This window comes from Nanorana parkeri, unplaced genomic scaffold (genome assembly GCF_000935625.1).
Source record: "Nanorana parkeri isolate BGI_ZX_2015 unplaced genomic scaffold, ASM93562v1 scaffold376, whole genome shotgun sequence".
Taxonomy (NCBI): domain Eukaryota; kingdom Metazoa; phylum Chordata; class Amphibia; order Anura; family Dicroglossidae; genus Nanorana; species Nanorana parkeri.
The window spans coordinates 158361-176648 of NW_017306644.1; the positions used below are offsets into that span (position 1 = coordinate 158361).

General features: G+C 48.5%; 1 protein-coding gene across 1 annotated transcript in view; it reads right to left on the bottom strand.

The window, feature by feature from the left end:
* Window positions 1-3874: 3874 nt before the first annotated feature.
* The window catches only part of CDON (cell adhesion associated, oncogene regulated), a 46804-nt gene continuing 32390 nt past the window's right edge, over window positions 3875-18288 (bottom strand). Inside the window, exons 6-20 of the mRNA XM_018559019.1 lie at window positions 17168-17452; window positions 14245-14514; window positions 13481-13837; window positions 11152-11387; window positions 10534-10708; window positions 10306-10437; window positions 8354-8554; window positions 8027-8208; window positions 7811-7916; window positions 7578-7700; window positions 7041-7265; window positions 6419-6690; window positions 5795-5874; window positions 5396-5589; window positions 3875-4133 (exon numbers count right to left, since the gene is read on the bottom strand). Coding sequence (XP_018414521.1) covers window positions 3976-4133; window positions 5396-5589; window positions 5795-5874; window positions 6419-6690; window positions 7041-7265; window positions 7578-7700; window positions 7811-7916; window positions 8027-8208; window positions 8354-8554; window positions 10306-10437; window positions 10534-10708; window positions 11152-11387; window positions 13481-13837; window positions 14245-14514; window positions 17168-17452 — 2996 coding nt within the window. The 3' untranslated portion in view covers window positions 3875-3975. The remainder of the gene's footprint in view (window positions 4134-5395; window positions 5590-5794; window positions 5875-6418; window positions 6691-7040; window positions 7266-7577; window positions 7701-7810; window positions 7917-8026; window positions 8209-8353; window positions 8555-10305; window positions 10438-10533; window positions 10709-11151; window positions 11388-13480; window positions 13838-14244; window positions 14515-17167; window positions 17453-18288) is intronic.

An 18288-nucleotide genomic window follows, 5' to 3' on the forward strand; every position in this document is an offset into this window, starting at 1 on the left:
CCTCGGTACAGCTGCATTTTAACAATATTCAGCAGGTGGAAAACTGGACGAGTATTCTGAAAACGCTATGCGCGCATGCATGTGGATAGCAACTGTACAGAGCTCCAGTCTTTCTGAACACCGAAAGTGAGGTAGTTGGAGATTTCGATAAGTTTGAGCTTTTGATGGAACACCGACACTTGTAGGAATCCTCTTAATGGCGTCTCTTTATTGACAAGGCATAAAAGCAGCTACAAAAATTGCTAACATGTTTCAGTCCACCATAGACATGCTATGTTAAAGTCCCTCGGTAGACTGAAACATGTTAGCAATTTTTGTAGCTGCTTTTATGCCTTGTCAATAAACAGACACCATTAGGAGGATTCCTGCGAGTGCCGGCTCTTTTCCCTTTTATTTTGCAGATCAGAATGTGAGGGGGAGTTACCCCAACAGGGACATTGTAATAAAACCCAACAACCCTTCCCCAATATATCCAGAAAGAACTCGTTGTAGTGGCAGAATTAGTTTATGGAGTTGGCTGGAATGATGGACAGCTATGAAAACAGTCACACGTCTCCTTTCATTGGGTTAGGAGTCAATAAAATATAAACTTCTGCAATTTGATTGGTTGCTTCCAGCAGCCGCCTCATTGTTGACGTGAGCGTGTTTCCATAACTATGTCCAACGAATGGAAAGTATATTGAATATCTCAATTGCTGCTGAAATATTATTTCCCTGTGACTGTTACATTCGTCTCAGAATTAACCGGGAGAAGTGGTGACGCAATATGGCAATATTGCGTCACCACTTCTCCCGGTTAATTCTGAGACGATGAATCAAATCTGCTAAAAGTGAACTACAGCGTTGTGTTATCGCAGAAGCAGAACTCTGTGACTGGTTTACCTGGTGCTGGTGACCGTAGCCAGATACCTAAACGCCGACCCCCCTTTAGAAAACAAAATATGAACATGAACAAGCCTAGCGGGCTAATAAAATACTTCACATAAATAAGAATACAATAAAACAAGACGCCTAAAACAGCGTCAGAAAATTACAGAACCGCAGCCAGAGGGAAGCTGCAGAGCAACACCGGGCCAAAAAAATCATAAGAGGGAGGGGAAGTGAACGTCTTCCCCCAACCACCAGACAGAGTGAAGACCCGCTCGGTCCTCTGTAAGAAATGTATTTCCTTTTTATATATAAATCCGCTTTTTCTACACAATGGTCAGGTCAGTGATAATGGAATTGTTTCAGCACTTTAGAGAAAGAGCCAATAATTCCCGGAATTGGGGTGTGATAGTTCTATGAAAAAGATAAAACGAGAAATCAGAATTCCAGAGAAATTAACGCTTACAGCCTTCCGTGAAACGCGTTAAAACTGTAGTGTGGAAAAATGTGCAAAAAGTATTTACAATCGGAAAGGTTCATCTGCCAGACACGAGCGGTAGAGGAAAGTGCCGTCCGTAGTAATGACATCCCAGACAGCGGACTGCAAGGTAAGCTCTGGAGATCACTTGTTGTAGAATATGGAATCTTTTCTGTTGATGGTTTATTCCTGAAATGTCATATGACTGATGGCGGCCTCGCTGTCACAAACGGGAAACGTGTCACTTTAATGCTGAGGGAGGAATGACGCAACGCTGGGCCTATTAAAGTAGAATTATGGGGATGAGTGAAATACATTCTCCCCTATTATTAGAGCCGACGTGTCATTGACGCTGCCACATGTTGGTTCTACAGATCGAGAACTGAACGATCACATACCACTGATCACTCAGTTTCGGATCTTCTTCCTGCAGAGAACGGTGACTGTCAGTCACCTCCCCCCAAAAGGGATTCCCTCCTTCCCGATCCTCCATTGCTGACTGGAGGGATGGATGGGGTAGGGGGCAGGGCAACTGTCAATCCAGCAACAGGGTGGATTCTTCCCTCCCGCAGCTGCTATAGCCTGCTTACATTAGTGAATGTCCTCCTGTGACCCTAAAGCAAACTATGGCCAAAAAAGGTTGAACCGTAGTTCTCTTTCAATAAATATACTGTCACTGGAATAAAAACCAAAGTGAAATATCCCCTGCAAAGGAGAAAGTAAATACCGCTGCCTGAACAATCCTTCTGGGAGTGTCAGATCCCTTGTCTTCCCCAATGTGCTCTGTGGCTCCTCCCACCGTCCCCCAAGTCACTGCAATACACAATAGTGCTGATGGATTGAACCCCCCTCCCAGAAGTGTCAGATTCTGAAGATTGAGCGAGAGGAGAGCCGAGTATTTACATTTGATTTCAGAGACAATTGCTTTAGAGGAAATGAGTGCAAATCCTTCTACCATAGGTCGGCCTTTCACCTCTAGCCCTCATTCACAGTAGAATCTGCCGACACGGACAGCTCCGTGCTGCGTGCACGGCCGTATCGCTCAGCTCCCGGGAAGGACGGGCTGCGTGCACGGCCGTAGCGCTCAGCTCCCGGGAAGGACGGGCTGCGTACACGGCCGTAGCGCTCAGCTCCCGGAAAGGACAGGGGCTGCGTGCACGGCCGTATCGTATTGCTCAGCTCCCGTGAAGGACGGGCTGCGTGCACGGCCGTAGCGCTCAGCTCCCGGGAAGGACAGGGGCTGCGTGCACGGCCACATCGCTCAGCTCCCGGGAAGGACAGGGGCTGCGTGCACGGCCGTATCGCTCAGCTCCCGGGAAGGACAGAGGCTGCGTGTGATTAGTACGCAGCTCCCCCGTCCTCCTCTATGGGAGTACGCGGCCGTACGCCACCCTACGCTCACCACAAGTGTAGGTCCGTGCGGGTGCGAGTTTCCTGGCTCAGACACAGCGCTGGCTGTTTCTAGTTTGAATGAGGGCTTAATAGGCTGCAATCATCAGACTGAGGAAACAAAGGAACCTCTACATAGGGAGGATTGTGCATCTCCTGGAGCATTACAATGATTGTATCGCTTTAGGAGAAAGTGCTGCCGGAATCCTCTGGAACTATTCTGCTGGTCGCCCTCTAGGACATTGTATCACAAATTAGAACATTGTATCCGTCTGATAGAGAATGATAAAAGAAAATAAGAGCAAAAAGAGGAAGGACTAAAAGTGCTTTTCTCTGCCATCTTCTAATGACCGTTCTCTCTCTTGTGACGTTTAGCCATCATGCCAGCATTATGGGAGGACAGAAGATAAAACTCTCCCACAACATTGTAAGTTTTGTCTGCTGATTTAAATCGTAAGTCGTATTTATAAAAGATGAAATGTGAACATAGCGTGACGGCACTGCCAGGACTGACCGTGAGGCCGAAATTGGGGGGGTTCCCCATATCTGTACTCATTCACTGCTCTTCTAATAGGTTGGTGTTTAGGACTTTTAGTGCCTCTTCTCCTTAAGAAACACTAGCGGCATTTCTTCATTTTGGGCGGGGGGTTTAAGAAAGATAACCGGTCATTTCTTTGTATATATATCGGCTGGAAATCTCCCATAGCTCCTTCTGGATTTGTTCATAATAAATAAGAAGCAACTATTTCCCAGACGAATTGATATTTTGTACACAAATTATAAATAAAGTTTAGAGATCTAAAAAAAATAGAAAATATCAATTGAAATATCGGATTAAAAAGAAAAGCCATCAAGTGGAGGCGGCGGTTTTGAGGGCTGAGCCGGTCGAGGCCTACAGCGGATCACTAAGTAAGAGCAGTGGCTAAGCACACACAATGGCCTCCTCCGCAGAGTGATGGCAATGGAATCCCTTTAAGATTCTGTTCTGTAATTGACATTTGCTTTCACCTCCATATGAGGCATGAGCATCCGACATCCCTTCAATAGTTCAGGAATTACAAGTGCCAGCATACGGGACTTTAGCTGTCTGGGATTTGCAGTTCTTCAGCTGCTGAAGTCTCACCGGTCGCCCAACATTGAAATAATGACACGTTACGTGACAACATGGCGATGAGCCGGATTTTTCCTCCTCTACCATAATGGGATGCAGTGTAACAGAGAGGGAGACAGTCACTTCCTGTTCAGGCCTCTTGCGTCAGCGGTTGCTGTGGGAGGTCATTGGGCGAGTTTTCTAACGTCCAAGTTTTGTTTTCATCGCAGTTCTCTGAGTCATTAGAGGGGGTATCGGGAGATGGGGGCAAGATGGCGTCATCCTCCTTTACACAGATGTCAGAATCACCTGGGGGGAAAAAAAACAACCTCATTGTTATACAGAACTGTTCCATGCCATTCAGAATACAAATCCTTCAGACAGCCATTGTGCTTCACCCTTTAGCCAGAAAGGCTAAAGATCTTTGACCACCCCCATTATGTACAGAGCTCCAGCATAGGGTGACTTCCAGGCAATTCTGTCACCTTTCTATTGATGTCCCCATTGGGGAGGTTTCTCGTTCCCTCCTGCTTTAGAGATGAGCAGGAAGTAGGAGGACATCAAAGCGAGGAGAAGTTCCTCCATCAGCAGTGGTCACTGGAATGGGTGTCCCCGCTGGGAGATTTCCCCTCACCTCCTGCTCTGGTGATAACTGTAAAATGTCTAAATTCCCAGTCCCTGTGGCCATGGTGAAGACAAGAGTAAGGGGGAACCAGACGCACCAGCTATACAAATCTGGCAGGTGCCGACCAATCTCCATTTTAATTCCCCTGGCCTTACTGTGGCACTTACAGTGTTATTCACAAAGCTGCCCGAAGGCAGCCGAGTTAATAACCGAGCCGAAGTGAACAGAGCCGAACGACGTTCGGCTATTCACTCCGGCTCAGTACTGCCGATTTCAGCCGTACATCAGCTGCCCTCGGTTAGCCGAGCATGCTCTGCATGTTGGGCTGAGCCAAAATGCAGAAGGACTTTGACTCAGCCGATCCAACATCTGGATCGACTGAGCCGAAACTCTGGCAGCTCACTCGCTACCGTTCGCCCCTATTCACATAGGGGCCGAGCATCAGTGAATGAATAGCCGAATGCCACCAGGCGGAATTCGGCTCGGCTGTTCTGCTCGGTACCTCCGAGGTACCAAGCCGGATAGCAAAATAGTGAAAAGAGTGAAATTTAAAAAAAATATATATTTGCAAAATGATTTTTAAAATGTTAAAACATAGGAAGATGAAAAAAAAAGAATATTTTCAAGAAAAACAAATAAAAAAAACAAAACAATTTGGGTGGAGCTAGCAGTGACAGATAGCTCCACCCCAACTGTTTCCTATTGGCCGACACCTGCTAGAGTCTTCTAGCTAGATACCCTTCATATTATAGACATTTGGGATAGGGAAATATTCGTTGTTATAAATATGTGGCCAACACGCCCTCATCTGGTCAGATTTGCTCTTGGAGTCTATAGACGTGGGATAATTCTTCCTTTAATAGAAGGCTGAGCGGGTGAACGCCCCTCCCCCCTCCCTTTATTTCTGGACAGCATTCATCCTCCATATGATCATTAGCGGGCTCACCTTGTATCTCTTCCAGCCCATCCTGACTTGGTGTACACGGCGCTGATGGCTTTTCATTCACTTCCTCCTGGAGCTCTATGCCGCACTCAGGTGAGGACGGGATCATGGGCACGGCCTCTGGCATCAGTTGCTTGGTGTCCGGGTTCTCTTGCAGCGGCGTCCTCGTCACGCCGTTTCCACTTTTGCTAAAACATCTAAAAAAAGCAACAAAGACAAATCGCAGATTTACATCTAAACTTCATCATCAAGTACGGTGGTAAAATGGAGACGCGGATATAAAAAGTGGCCTCTGTGCTTTCTATTTTTATTACTGGACGGTGCTAGCTGACAATACTGACAAAGGCGCCTCTGTTTATATACAGACCACCAGGGACCTGCATGGAGTATGTAGTGACCTACCTGTTGTTGTTGCAGCAGTTTCTGCAGTTGATGCACTCTGAGGGGTCAGTCTGGGGTATGGCAGTGTATAGGATGCCCCCCTGTAATACAAGACAAATGTAGTGGCCCCGTAAGTGTTTTTATAGATTTTCTGTGTTACTGAACAACAGTTTTCTGTCATTTTTAGTTTCCAGGTTAAGTATTCCCAAAATGTGACTCTCATTGCCCAATCTGCAGCTCACAGTGTTCCTATAGAAGCAGCACCCTCTCCACCCTCGCCAGTCATTCACATACAGAAAGTACAATATAAGAGTATGTCAGGGCCAATCTCCCAGCATGCCAATGGGCTTTTGTTCCTGCTCTGTAGATGTAAATAGAGATCAGGGGAGATCACATGACCCAGAAAGCTGAATGACTCAGAGGAGAAACACACCACCACTCCCTCTCTCTTAGCAGAGATGGCATCGTCTGCTTCATGCCCTTTGTTATAAAATGTTTATTTGTAAAACGGAAGATTTTACCCAAAGAAAAAAAATCATTAAACCTGAAAAATGACGTACAATATACAAAGGAATTGTAAATAAAATGGATTGAAAAACCCCAAACAGAAGGTCAGCTGAGTGCTGCGCAGTGAGGAAGACTTACATTGGCAATACTATGGGGTAAGTGCTCATAGTCTGGACACGTCCCTTTATGAGGATTGCTGCAGGTGGGGTACAGCTCTCCATTCATGACGCCGTTGATGCCGTTGTGTATACCGTGATGCATGTGTGGGCAGCCATTGGCGATATTCCCATTTCCCATGAATCCTCCGTGGACGGTTCCATTTATCCGGTTGGTTCCCGGCAGTGTTGTGTATTCTACCATCTGCCCATTCAGATCGGATCCTTGATAGAGATAACCAGGCGGTTCAAATTCTGTGGAAACAAAGAACCCAGTTAGGTCTACAAGGGTGGGGGGGCTGTATGGACCTGTCTGAGCATTACAGCAGCAGAGGCCGTTCCACCAAATAGTGTCCAACTTGTCCCTGTACCAGGTTTTACATTGGAAGGTCGGACAGTAAAACAATGAAGGTGTGTTATCAGTGTGCGCTCCTTCATGATCATTCAGAGCCGCCAGGAAGAAATGGATTTGTTTTCACCTTCACCTCATTCACTAAGCTAAGGCAAATCTTTCCTTGCACAGTGAACAGCCTATCTGCCCCCATTGGAAATTTTTATTACTTTCAGAATTGATTTCCCAAAGAAAGAGACTGAGAGGCACTTACTGTGCATGAGACGTTGCTGTCGATGTTTCAGGAGACACATGGCGATGAAGGTCATCAATATAAGGACCATCCCGCCCAACACGCAGCCGACAATGACGTACAGCATGTCCCCACTCCGTGCCAGAGTGATGGATGAGCTGGAGCTTCCTCCTGCATTCCGCTCTGAAGCGGACGTCGTGCTGAGCTCCAGAGGGGGGAATTCGGAGGCGCCGGGGCTCCTACGGGCTGAATGTAACAAAGACATAAAACAGGGAACTTAGTCCGGTCTCAGAGCCAGGAATCGGCTTCCAATCACTGCAGAAAGAGCTTATTATAATGAGATGGATGTATTCTCCACACGCTCCAGGAAATACAAATAATAGGATGTGGGGGACTCTAATCACATGACCCCAGAAGTACTTGTTACATAACGTTTACAAATCCTTGCACAATACAGATGTTTGGGGTCCAGGGGCCCACAACAAGTGTCAAAGGGTCACATTTGGTCTCTAGGGAGAGGTTTGGGGGTACATTTGGGTAATGTCTACCGTGCCTCACCTTTAGTCTCACAAATCATGACGTTGCTGTAGTCACTGGCCCCTCTCTCATTGAAGCACTGCATCTTGATGTCATAGGACGTCTCTGGCTGCAGGTCCCGGATTAAATGTTGATGTTTAGTTCCTGAGTGAAAACACCGACACGCTCTTCTGTGACTCAACATTCTTACTGAGCATTGTGAACATTGTTTTTTTCATTTTTCGTGGTGACACCCAACACAGCGCTGGACTTACCTTCCACCACGTCCCTCTTGTAGTCGCCGTCATTGTCGCTGTCGGTGGGCCGGTAGTAGATATAGAAGCCTTGAATGGGGGTGTTGTTGTTGTTTGATGGAACGTACTAAGAAGCAGAGGGGGGTACGGGGCGGGATTTAGTACATACACAGTGCAGATCTTCAGTCACATAACATTCCTTATATTACAGGGAAAGAGAGAAGTAGAAATACTCACAGTCCATTTCAGCAGTATGTGCGTGTCTGTCACCGCCTCCGTGTGGTCGATGCGAGGGCCAACAATCAGCGGGTTGGGTAGACGGCTGCCGTAGGCAGCAACCTGGTAGGGTCGTGACACCGAACTGCGCGTACTCTCCCCGTAATTATTGATGGCGATGACCCGGAATTTGTACATTGCACCTTCAATGGAGAAAAAAGGGATAATCAGATGATAAAGAGCAGAATACGTTATTCAAACTTGTATGGACTATGAATGTGACTGGAATGGACTATTAGTCCCTCCAATGGCCGGTCCTATAATACAGTCACGCGGCTCTTCCTGTACCTGGTTCCAGATTGGACACCTCCACTGACAGTTTTGATGGCGGGATGTTCTCTGCGGCAGTAACCCAAAGTCTCCCGGCTCTCTTGTATTCCACTTTAAAGGACGTGATCGGGGATCCTCCGTTCGCCCTCGGGATCCAGGTGACGTAGACGGAGGTCTCGGACGCACTGGAAATGGTGGGGCGATCCGGAGCTTCGGGAACTAAAGAGAACAAGCAAAAGGTCACCAATGTATATAAATGGTATGTACAATTCCTTCATTATCAGTGCCAACTACTACACACAGAAATCAAACAGAATTCAGACTTTCAGACGCAGTCATTGGAAACAAGAGCGCACGGACGAGGGCTCAGTGTGCAGCTTATGGTCAGTCTAAGGAGAAGCCTGCAACGTCTTTGTGGAGCTTAAACCTTACAGTGCAATTAATGCGTTATGCTGATATTCTGCAAACACTCATATAGGCTGCACACCGCTGTGTTTTTTTTCTTCAGTTTCAATAAACTTTATTGAAACCACTGCATAGATTTTTTCACAAAGTTGTTCCTACCAGACCTGGCTCCTTACTTTTCACCCTCAATCAGCCCGCAGAGATGAATGAACCCATCAGGGAAGGAGTCATGTCCAGTGGGAGTAAAGATATGAAAATAGCCATTCAGTGGTTTCAATAAAGTTTATTGAAATTAAAGACAAAACAACGGGGTGCGGCCTGGATGTTTGTTCATGACTGCAAGGAGGAGGTGGATTCCACACTGGGCCTAGCACCCATAGCCTGGACAATACAAAAATGTCATTCTGCATGGAGAAGTCTGCCGTGCCTTCCCTCCCCCTCTGACCACATGACCTGCACACAGCTTTTTATGACAGAGCGCTGCAAATCAGATTCACAATAAATATGAATTGGTGAGTCCCCCAGGTCAGCATCCAGCTCTACAGAGAATCTCTCGTCCCGACTCCACAGAGAATCTCTCGTCCCGGCTCCACAGAGAATCTCTCGTCCCGGCTCCACAGAGAATCTCTCGTCCCGGCTCTACAGAGAATCTCTCGTCCCGGCGCTACAGAGAATCTCTCGTCCCGGCGCTACAGAGAATCTCTCGTCCCGGCGCTACAGAGAATCTCTCGTCCCGGCTCTACAGAGAATCTCTCGTCCCGGCGCTACAGAGAATCTCTCGTCCCGGCGCTACAGAGAATCTCTCGTCCCGGCGCTACAGAGAATCTCTCGTCCCGGTTCTACAGATAATCTCTCGTCCCGGCTCTACAGAGAATCTCACGGCCCGGCCCCACAGAGAATCACACGTCCCGGCTCTACAGAGAATCTTACTGCCCGGCTCTACAGAGAATCTTACTGCCCGGTCCTACAGAGAATCTCCTGGCTCTACAGGGAATCTCTCGGCCCGGCTCTACAGAGAATCTTACTGCCCGGCTCTACAGAGAATCTCCTGGCCCGGTTCTACAGAAACCCTCCCGACTCTACAGAGAATCTCTCGGCCCGGCTCTACAGGGAATCTCCCAAACCCCGCTCCACAGAAAGTTTTTGCGTGTGTGAAATCAGAGTGCACGTCAATGAACAGGAAGTAGAGGTTGGCTATGTGATGGGTACTCACACCTTGGAAATACTTACACCGTCCACTTGGAGACAGAAAGCAAAGTAATGAAGAATAGAGAGAGAGAGAGACGTTAGTACGCAGAGACATTTGTTAAGGGGAAAAAAAATAAAATCACTTCTCAGATTATATTTAAAAACAGAATCTGTGAGCTTCATTTTAAAGGTCAGCTCCACCCAAAACATTACAAAGTTATTAGATGACGGGGTCACATTTCTTTAAATGATTCTCCATCATGAACAATAAAAAAACATGTATCCAATCAATAAATATCAATTTCAGAATGATTAAAAGGAAGAGGATACTTTTATTTCTACAGGAGGCCCAGACAAATGCCCGACATGACACTTACCCCCGCTGTGCCGGAAAGTGTCCGGATTCACCAACCCAAAGTTGCTATTGAAACTGTCCTGCATTGGAGTCTGCTTTGGGGCCCCAGCTGGAGGGGACATGGCCGGTGTGTTCTTAGAAGATGAACTCCTTTCTGTAGAGAGAAACAGAACATCACCATGAGGACTCCAACAAAGCAGCCGACGTCCATTCAATGATCTCCACTCCTAAAAAAAGATCAGGGACTCACCTTTGCTGGTCCGGAAGGTAAGCATAGCAGGCTGCCCCTCGCCGGCCGCATTTCTGGCCACCATCAGAACCTCATACAGACTGGACGGCTCGAGCTCCGTCAGAGGAAACTCGTTCTCGCTGGCCGGAACACGGATGGAATTCCAGGGCCCGTCCACGTTGCCGTCATCATCCAACTGCAGAAGATCATAAAAATGATGTATTCATCTCAAAGTAAAAGATTAAAAGGGCCATTCACACCATTGCCGTATGAGTGCGTTACAACACGGGGGCCACAGTGCACAAAAGCGCATGAAAACCATTAGAACTTATGAATCTCTTCATATGATTTGTTAGAGGGCCGGGCGCCAGGTTTTTAAGAACACCCAGAGGTGACCGGTGTTCATCACGAAAAACGACAGTTACCGCTATCGGGGTAAAGGAGCCCTTGGAGGTTTCAGAAATCATTAGATTAGAAAGTAGTTCAGGTCTCCGTCACCACCTCAGTCATTACCAACATATAGAACAGGACCAATCCCACTAAACATTCATAAAGGAATTACAAATACATTCTGACATATATATATACATATACACACACATAAAAAATAGCAATTTTATAACATGTCGGACAGCTCACCTTTCTATAGCGCACAAAGTAGGCATTTATAGGCAGGCCCCCATCTCGTCCCGATCGCCACACTAAGAAGTACACGTCCGGTTTGGTGGTCTGCGGTGGGCTGAGAATGATGGGCGCCTCTGGAAGCAGAGCGCCATGGAGTGGCTTGTCGGTAGGTGGAAGGCTGGGGTGGGTGGTAGTCCGAGTAAGGCTTGGCGTGCTGGTGTCTGCACGCACAGTGCTGATCTCATTGGGAACTGAAGGGTTAAAATACAATGGTAAGTAAGTCACATGGCCGGTCAGGTATTCTATGACATCATACTCGTGTCAGCTGAGCAGTAATATGTCTGGATCCTCTATGAAGAATAGAGAAGGATCCTCTGTATAGGCCCATGACTGGGTTCCTTCTGCTACTCTCACAGGTCCCCCCCCAGCAATTAGCAGCCCTGAGCTCTATCTTTGGCGTCAGGGGCCCATTCACACGTCTGCATTTATATGTCACCCGAAGAAGTGCGCCGCCTGGCAGGATGTGGCATCCAGAGTGGACAGAGGAGGGGAGGGGAGGGCTTCACGTTGTATGAAAGATCTTTACAAACTCTACTACAGATGGTCCAATATGTGTGTGTGTGTGTGTGTGTGCGCGTGTGTGCGTGTGCAAAAGACAACCGCCATGTGCGGAGTGCAGCAAAGGTGAAGCAGAACATTGATACAGCGTGCACCATAGTACAAGCCAAGCAGATTAGAATCTGAATGCCTTCCAGTACAGAGCAGAGAGAGTCGCACCGCTGCGCTCACACAGGAGGCCTCCAGCGGTCCAACAATCCCTCCTGCACTCTGCTCCAATCAGCTGCTGCTTAGGAATCTAGGACACTGTTGATTGGTGCAGGGTGGAAGAGGGCGTGTCTGACCGCTGGAGATCCGGGCACCGCTTGTGTGAGAGCGGCGGTCTGACTCTCCAGCATGCTGCTACAACGAGGTATTTTAACCCAAGCTGCAGCATTTCATATGGAACAATACACAGGAAGAGCATATTTATCACTGTGTGTACGGCCCGACTGCATGACAGGAATGAATAGGGAGGATTTCAAGTTTTTAAGTCGACCTTTGTGGTGCAGAGACGACTGACACTCTGCTAACATGACTATAAATGCCATAATGTACACCATCATCTTCTAGGCTGGCCATAGACAGCTCAAATGTTGGCCAATTCCCGCGGATTGGCCGGCCTAACAAATGATGACATTTGGCAGAGCAGCTTAAAGGAGAACTATGAGGTGAGTGATTTTCACTCCCCCTCATAGTTCTAGCCGACCTGTGACAATGAGACTGTCACAGGTCGGCTCGGTAGATCGGGAGGTGAGCGAACACATACCGGCGTTCGCTCACTTCTCGATCCTGTCACGGCTCTCTGCCGTGACAGGGGAGGGGCTGGATTCCCCCCTCCCCGATCTGCCAGCGCTGACTGGCGGAACGGACGGTGGGAGGAGGCGGGTACAGCTGGCTCTGCTTTTAGATAGGCAGAGCCAGCTGTCACTCACGCAGCTGGGCGGATCCAGACATAATTGTCGGGATCTGCTCCGGCGTCTCAGTATATAGGGAGCTGTAGCTCGCGGTATACTGAGCTTAGGGTGATGGGAGGACGCTAGTTTGTGTCCTCCCGTTACTCTAAGTAGGGCTATGGGGAAAAGACTTAACCCCATAGTTCTCCTTTAATGAAGCAAATGAGTACAATTCTGAGATGCATTGGGGGGAATTTATTAAAACTGGAGCAGACAAAATCTGACGGCAACCAATCAGCTTCTCTTTTCAGTTTGTTCAGTTAAGATTTGAAAATAAAAGTGAGAAGCTGATTGGTTGCCGTGGGCAACTGCTTCAGATTTTGTCTGCTCCAGCTTTGATAAATTCCCCCCCTCCCGATTGTGCTCATCACCTATTACAATGTTATCATTAAAAGTTAATTTCAGAGAATTACTTATCACATAGAAGAGAAGATAATGGACGTCAATGAGAACCAAATTTGGGTTCTGGAATGACCGGTGTTCCGGTGTTACCCTCCCAAAGACATCTTCTTTATGGGGTGAGGGAGTTGATGATCAGATCCAAATCAAAAGGAAAGACTCAATTCTCTGAAATTTTCACCCCCACCCATAAGATGAATGCACTGTAGTTCGCCCTTTCGCCGGTTGCTGCGTTCTAGTCATGTGACTTCTCTACACTGAAGATTTCCTCTTCCCCAATCAAAGGAACCAAAAGCTCTCCGGACCCCAGAACATGGGGAAGGTGAGAGAGGAGCTCTGTGCAGTGTCCTGAGAATACAACATAAAAAGGAGCTCCTATGGCCGGGACTTACCGACAGTCACGGTGGCTTCCTCCTGGGTGGAACCCAACTCATTGGCGGCCTTGCAGACATATTTCCCAGCATGCTTCGCTGTGACAGCAGAGATGTACAAGGAGCTGCTTCCTGGGTGGGACATGATCACATGCGGTGGGTCCTGGCTGGGGGTGTCTGCCGTCCTGGACTGTAACGCCTTTCGGGGTTTAGGCCGAAGGATCTGGGAGGGGTGGCTGCTTATTGCCCCGTGGGCGCCATACCAGCGGATGGAAGGGGCGGGGTTTCCAGTGGCATTACAGGTTAAAGTGACCCAGTCTCCAATCACTACGCTGACACTTGTAGGCGGGGACACAATGACTGGTCTGGAGCCCGAACCTACCAGAAGAAAGAAAAAATCCCAAATGTGACATTATTATAAAAACACTTTCACATTATCATCCGTCTGTACGTCATTTACCCCCTTCTGAAGCCAAAGCCATTTTTTTGGGGATGGAGTGTGGTAAAGTTAGATCCCCTGTCATGTTTTTATTGCTGCCCCCCCTCCCCCCACCCCATTAGGGAGATCCACCACCCTATCGGTGTCACCGGGCCCGGAAGTCAATGAAAATGCCAAGCTGTCATCAAAACAGGAATTGAAGTGAGATCTTCCAATGGGGACATCTCTCTAAGAGGGGCCACCATACCCATGGCCGTCTTAGTCTTGCAATGCCTTATGGGACTTGTAGTTCCACAACAGTGGAAATACGTCTTAGCTTTAGATTACCGGATGTGTGTGATCTCACCTGGATGTACATGGAGCCTGGCAGATGCCTGGACCACACCGACGCCATTGTCGGCCATGCACTGATACATCCCAGCATCCTCTTCAGCCACATTGCTGACGTGTAGCGTGTTCGCCAGCGGGTGGAGGCGGGGTGAAGGATAGATGCTGGCCGTGTTGTGCAGCCAAGTGATGTTTGGAGCCGGATTGCCCTGCGCCTCGCAGGTAAACATGACGTCACTGCCTGCTGGAGCGGTCTGGTCCTCAGGGGCCCGGGAGATCAATGGAGCCTCTGCAAAGAGAGATGAGCAATCAGAAGAGCCGGAGAAGACTCTTCGTACCTTCCTGACCGGAGCATTCCATTCCGGCCATGTCATACAGTCCCAGCGGATCATCTTAAAGGCACAGTCCACCTTTTGGATCAGGATTCATGTTATGCCCATAAAACATGGTCGCATTTCCCAACTCCGCACCCTTCAACTGCCCGCCATTCACCTGAATCACACGTTGCTTCTCCTTCTCTGCCAACACAGCCTCATCCCCCATTCATAGTGATCTGTGAATGAACATACTACAAGTCCCCGTCTGCCATCACAGGAGAGGGGATCAGCAAAGTGGCCGTCAAAAGGCCGGTGATGTCACCACACAGTTCATTCCTTCCTCCAGCCCCATAACGGGGAGCAAGCAATGCACTGCACCCCCGTGATGTACTGATCACAGCTGCAATGCTCTTTAGGCCGGAATCCAGCAATGTATTAAATGCTCATTCCTCGATTTTATCATAGTTGGTGTATTTATTACATTTGTTCCAAAGGTGGACTGTCCCTTTAACAGCCAGCGTGGGTCACCGGTCGTGTACAAATGTTAAACCTTATTGGATAGAGAACCATAATAACAATATAGTACAGAGGGTCAGCCAGCACGAGACACGTTTATTATGTTAGCACGCAACTGTTCTGGCTGTTCTAGTCCGGATTCTCCAATATATTAAAAAAATGAAAGTTGTCACCAAATGTTTACAGATTGGCCGGATGTGCAACACTAAAGGATGGAACAGTGGAGAACAAAACAAAACAAAAGTTCCAGTTCTCCGGTTCCCACAACAAGTTGGGAATGAAAATCAATTATTACAATGGTTGTCATGAGCCACGCGGTGGTTCTGCGTTCCTCCTGTTACCAGCGTTTACAGCCACAAGAGGGCGCCAGCTGCTTTCTGCTGCCAGAGATGCACCCGCATCATACCCATCACACACCAAAGGCATCTCAGATCAGACGGAGCAAAGGCGTGCAGGATCTCACATGGATGGGGCTCACACGCAGGATCTCACATGGATGGGGCTCACACGCAGGATCTCACACGGATGGGGCTCACACGCAGGATCTCACATGGATGGGGCTCACACGGATGGGGCTCACACGCAGGATCTCACATGGATGGGGCTCACACGGATGGGGCTCACACGCAGGATCTCACATGGATGGGGCTCACACGGATGGGGCTCACACGCAGGATCTCACATGGATGGGGCTCACACGGATGGGGCTCACCCGCAGGATCTCACATGGGTGGGGCTCACACGGATGGGGCTCACACGCAGGATCTCACATGGATGGGGCTCACACGGATGGGGCTCACACGCAGGATCTCACATGGATGGGGCTCACACGGATGGGGCTCACATGCAGGATCTCACACAGATGGGGCTCACATGGATGGGGCTCACACACAGGATTTCACACGTATGGGGCTCACACACAGGATCTCACACGGATGGGGCTTGCACGCAGGATCTCACACGGATGGGGCTTGCACGCAGGATCTCACACGGATGGGGCTCACACATAGGATCTCACATGGATGGGGCTCATAAATGTGGTTTCACAAACAATAGCCGACACCACAAAACACCACTAATCCTAACAAGCTGCTTTATGAGAATCGGCTCCGCTCATCCACAAAGAAAACAAGAGGATCCGATGGCAACTGTCACTTATTTCATGGAGTCTATCAAATCAAAGGGCGCTTCTGATTGGTTGCTCTTTCCAGTTACATGTGGAGTCAGAAGGGGGCCCTCTGTCCTGACAAAGGTCTGGAGTTCCACCTAAAATCTGATCATAGTCACAATTATATCTCCAAAAGAACTCGGATTCCCCTGAAGGATCTGCACGTGAAAAAGTTACATTCAGTGGGCAGCAGCTGCGAGGACCCCGCGGGCTTTACCTAAAATACACATAATAAATATGTAAGTCACACGTATGTAAGAAAGCAGTCTATGTGCCAAGAGGCCCCCGTCCTAGGGGACGTGAGCCGTCACATCTGGGAGGTGCCACTTTCCGGCAGAGCGTGAGGTGACACCAGCGGAACAGAGGGCGCAATTTTCAGAGCCCCTCCACAGAACCAGCGTCCCCGGGCGCAGGAGGAAATGTGGTCATTGATGAAACCAAGACGCGGTATAAATCGCCGGCATTAAGAGATGCCTGCACGCCATTAAGGGAAGTGTACTTGGCTCCGCAGACACCGTGCCAAGCGCGGCCTTACCGGCTCGGCATCCATCAGCGAGACACCTTGTCTAACATAATCGAGGTCTTGTTGTGGTGGCACCGGGAACGTGCCAAGAGAGATGGGTGTTGTGTGCTGCCAGCTGCGCTGACTTCCCATGCCAGAGGCAGGAGTGTTCCTATTACATAAGCCTGGAAATAAATTCCGATCATTACGGTGCTCAAAACCACAACCGTTCCCGACAGACACCCAGGACAGCGACGAGGGCTGGAGGAAAGTCTAATGAAAAAGCAGCACGCTGTCAAAGAGGACCTGTCATTAAACATCATAGAAGACTGCCATTGTAACACAGGAAGGCAGAATAATCAGTCAGGACGGCACTTAGAAGATGAGATTTTCCCTTCAGCCTGGAGGAGAGAAGACACGACAGACGTTCTGTACTGACCTAGAACAATGACTGAGTAGGTCACGTGAGCCACTTCACGAGTTTCATTGGCCAACAAGCAGGAGTAGTTCCCAACGTCCAGTCTTTCCACAGTCTTGATGACTAGGTTGGTATGCAACAATGTCCGTCTATGATCGGTGGCGCTCTGCCCGTCTTTATACCAGTAAACATGGCGAGCAGAGACCCCTCCGGCCACGCATTCCAGAGTCAACGTCTCGTGCAGATGGACAGACAGACGCTGGGTGGGGACTGATTGTAGGGGGATGAAGTCTGGGTGAGATGAACCTGCGGCATGAAGAAAAATAGAAGGTCAAGCTGTGGCTGCATATAAAAGAACGATTCAATCTTGCTTGTCGCAACCCTTGCCAAATATCCCGTGTAATGAGAGGGGATGGGGGAATATGTACTGTATATATGTCAGTAAGTGCTCCATCAAATTCTGTCAGCTGCGGTCAATGCAGACACTATTCAACTTGCTTGTCGCACTCCTTACCGAATGTCCCTTGTAATGGGGGGTGCTCGCAGTGACTGAGGATGGTGCCGCCAGTATCAGCAAACGTGTATAGATGTCACCAGCACACCAGAAATTCTTTTAGGATCACAAAATGTTCATTTGCTGAAGATTCTTGTCATAAAACATCGCCAATGCGAAGTCTGATGAAGGGACCCTGTGCAGCCCCCCGCCCGAAAAGCGCTTATTTTATGACAACAAATCTTCAATCAATGAACATTTTGTGATCCTGGAAGGATTTTTGGTGTGCTGGTGACATCTCTACGTGTTAACATATAAAAAATATACACCAGTAAAAAAAAATATATTATTCCCAGCACAGTAAGAACACAAACTGGTCCTAATATCAGTTTCCTATAATCCCCTTGCATGGCAGCAATCAGAGAGGGAGGGGCAAACAGTGTCAGCCAATCAGAACTCTATTACCTTGTATAGTGTTGTCAGTCTAACACTGTGAACACTGTTACGGGGGGTGGGGAGCAGTGTGCCGTTGCTCCTTCACTGACCAGCCAGGAGAGGTAGCACCACTGTATTTCTGAACTGCAACAAAAAGGTGGTGTCACCTTTCCGGCGGCGCAGGCTGGCAGGGGGGGGGGGGGGGGGGGGTGAG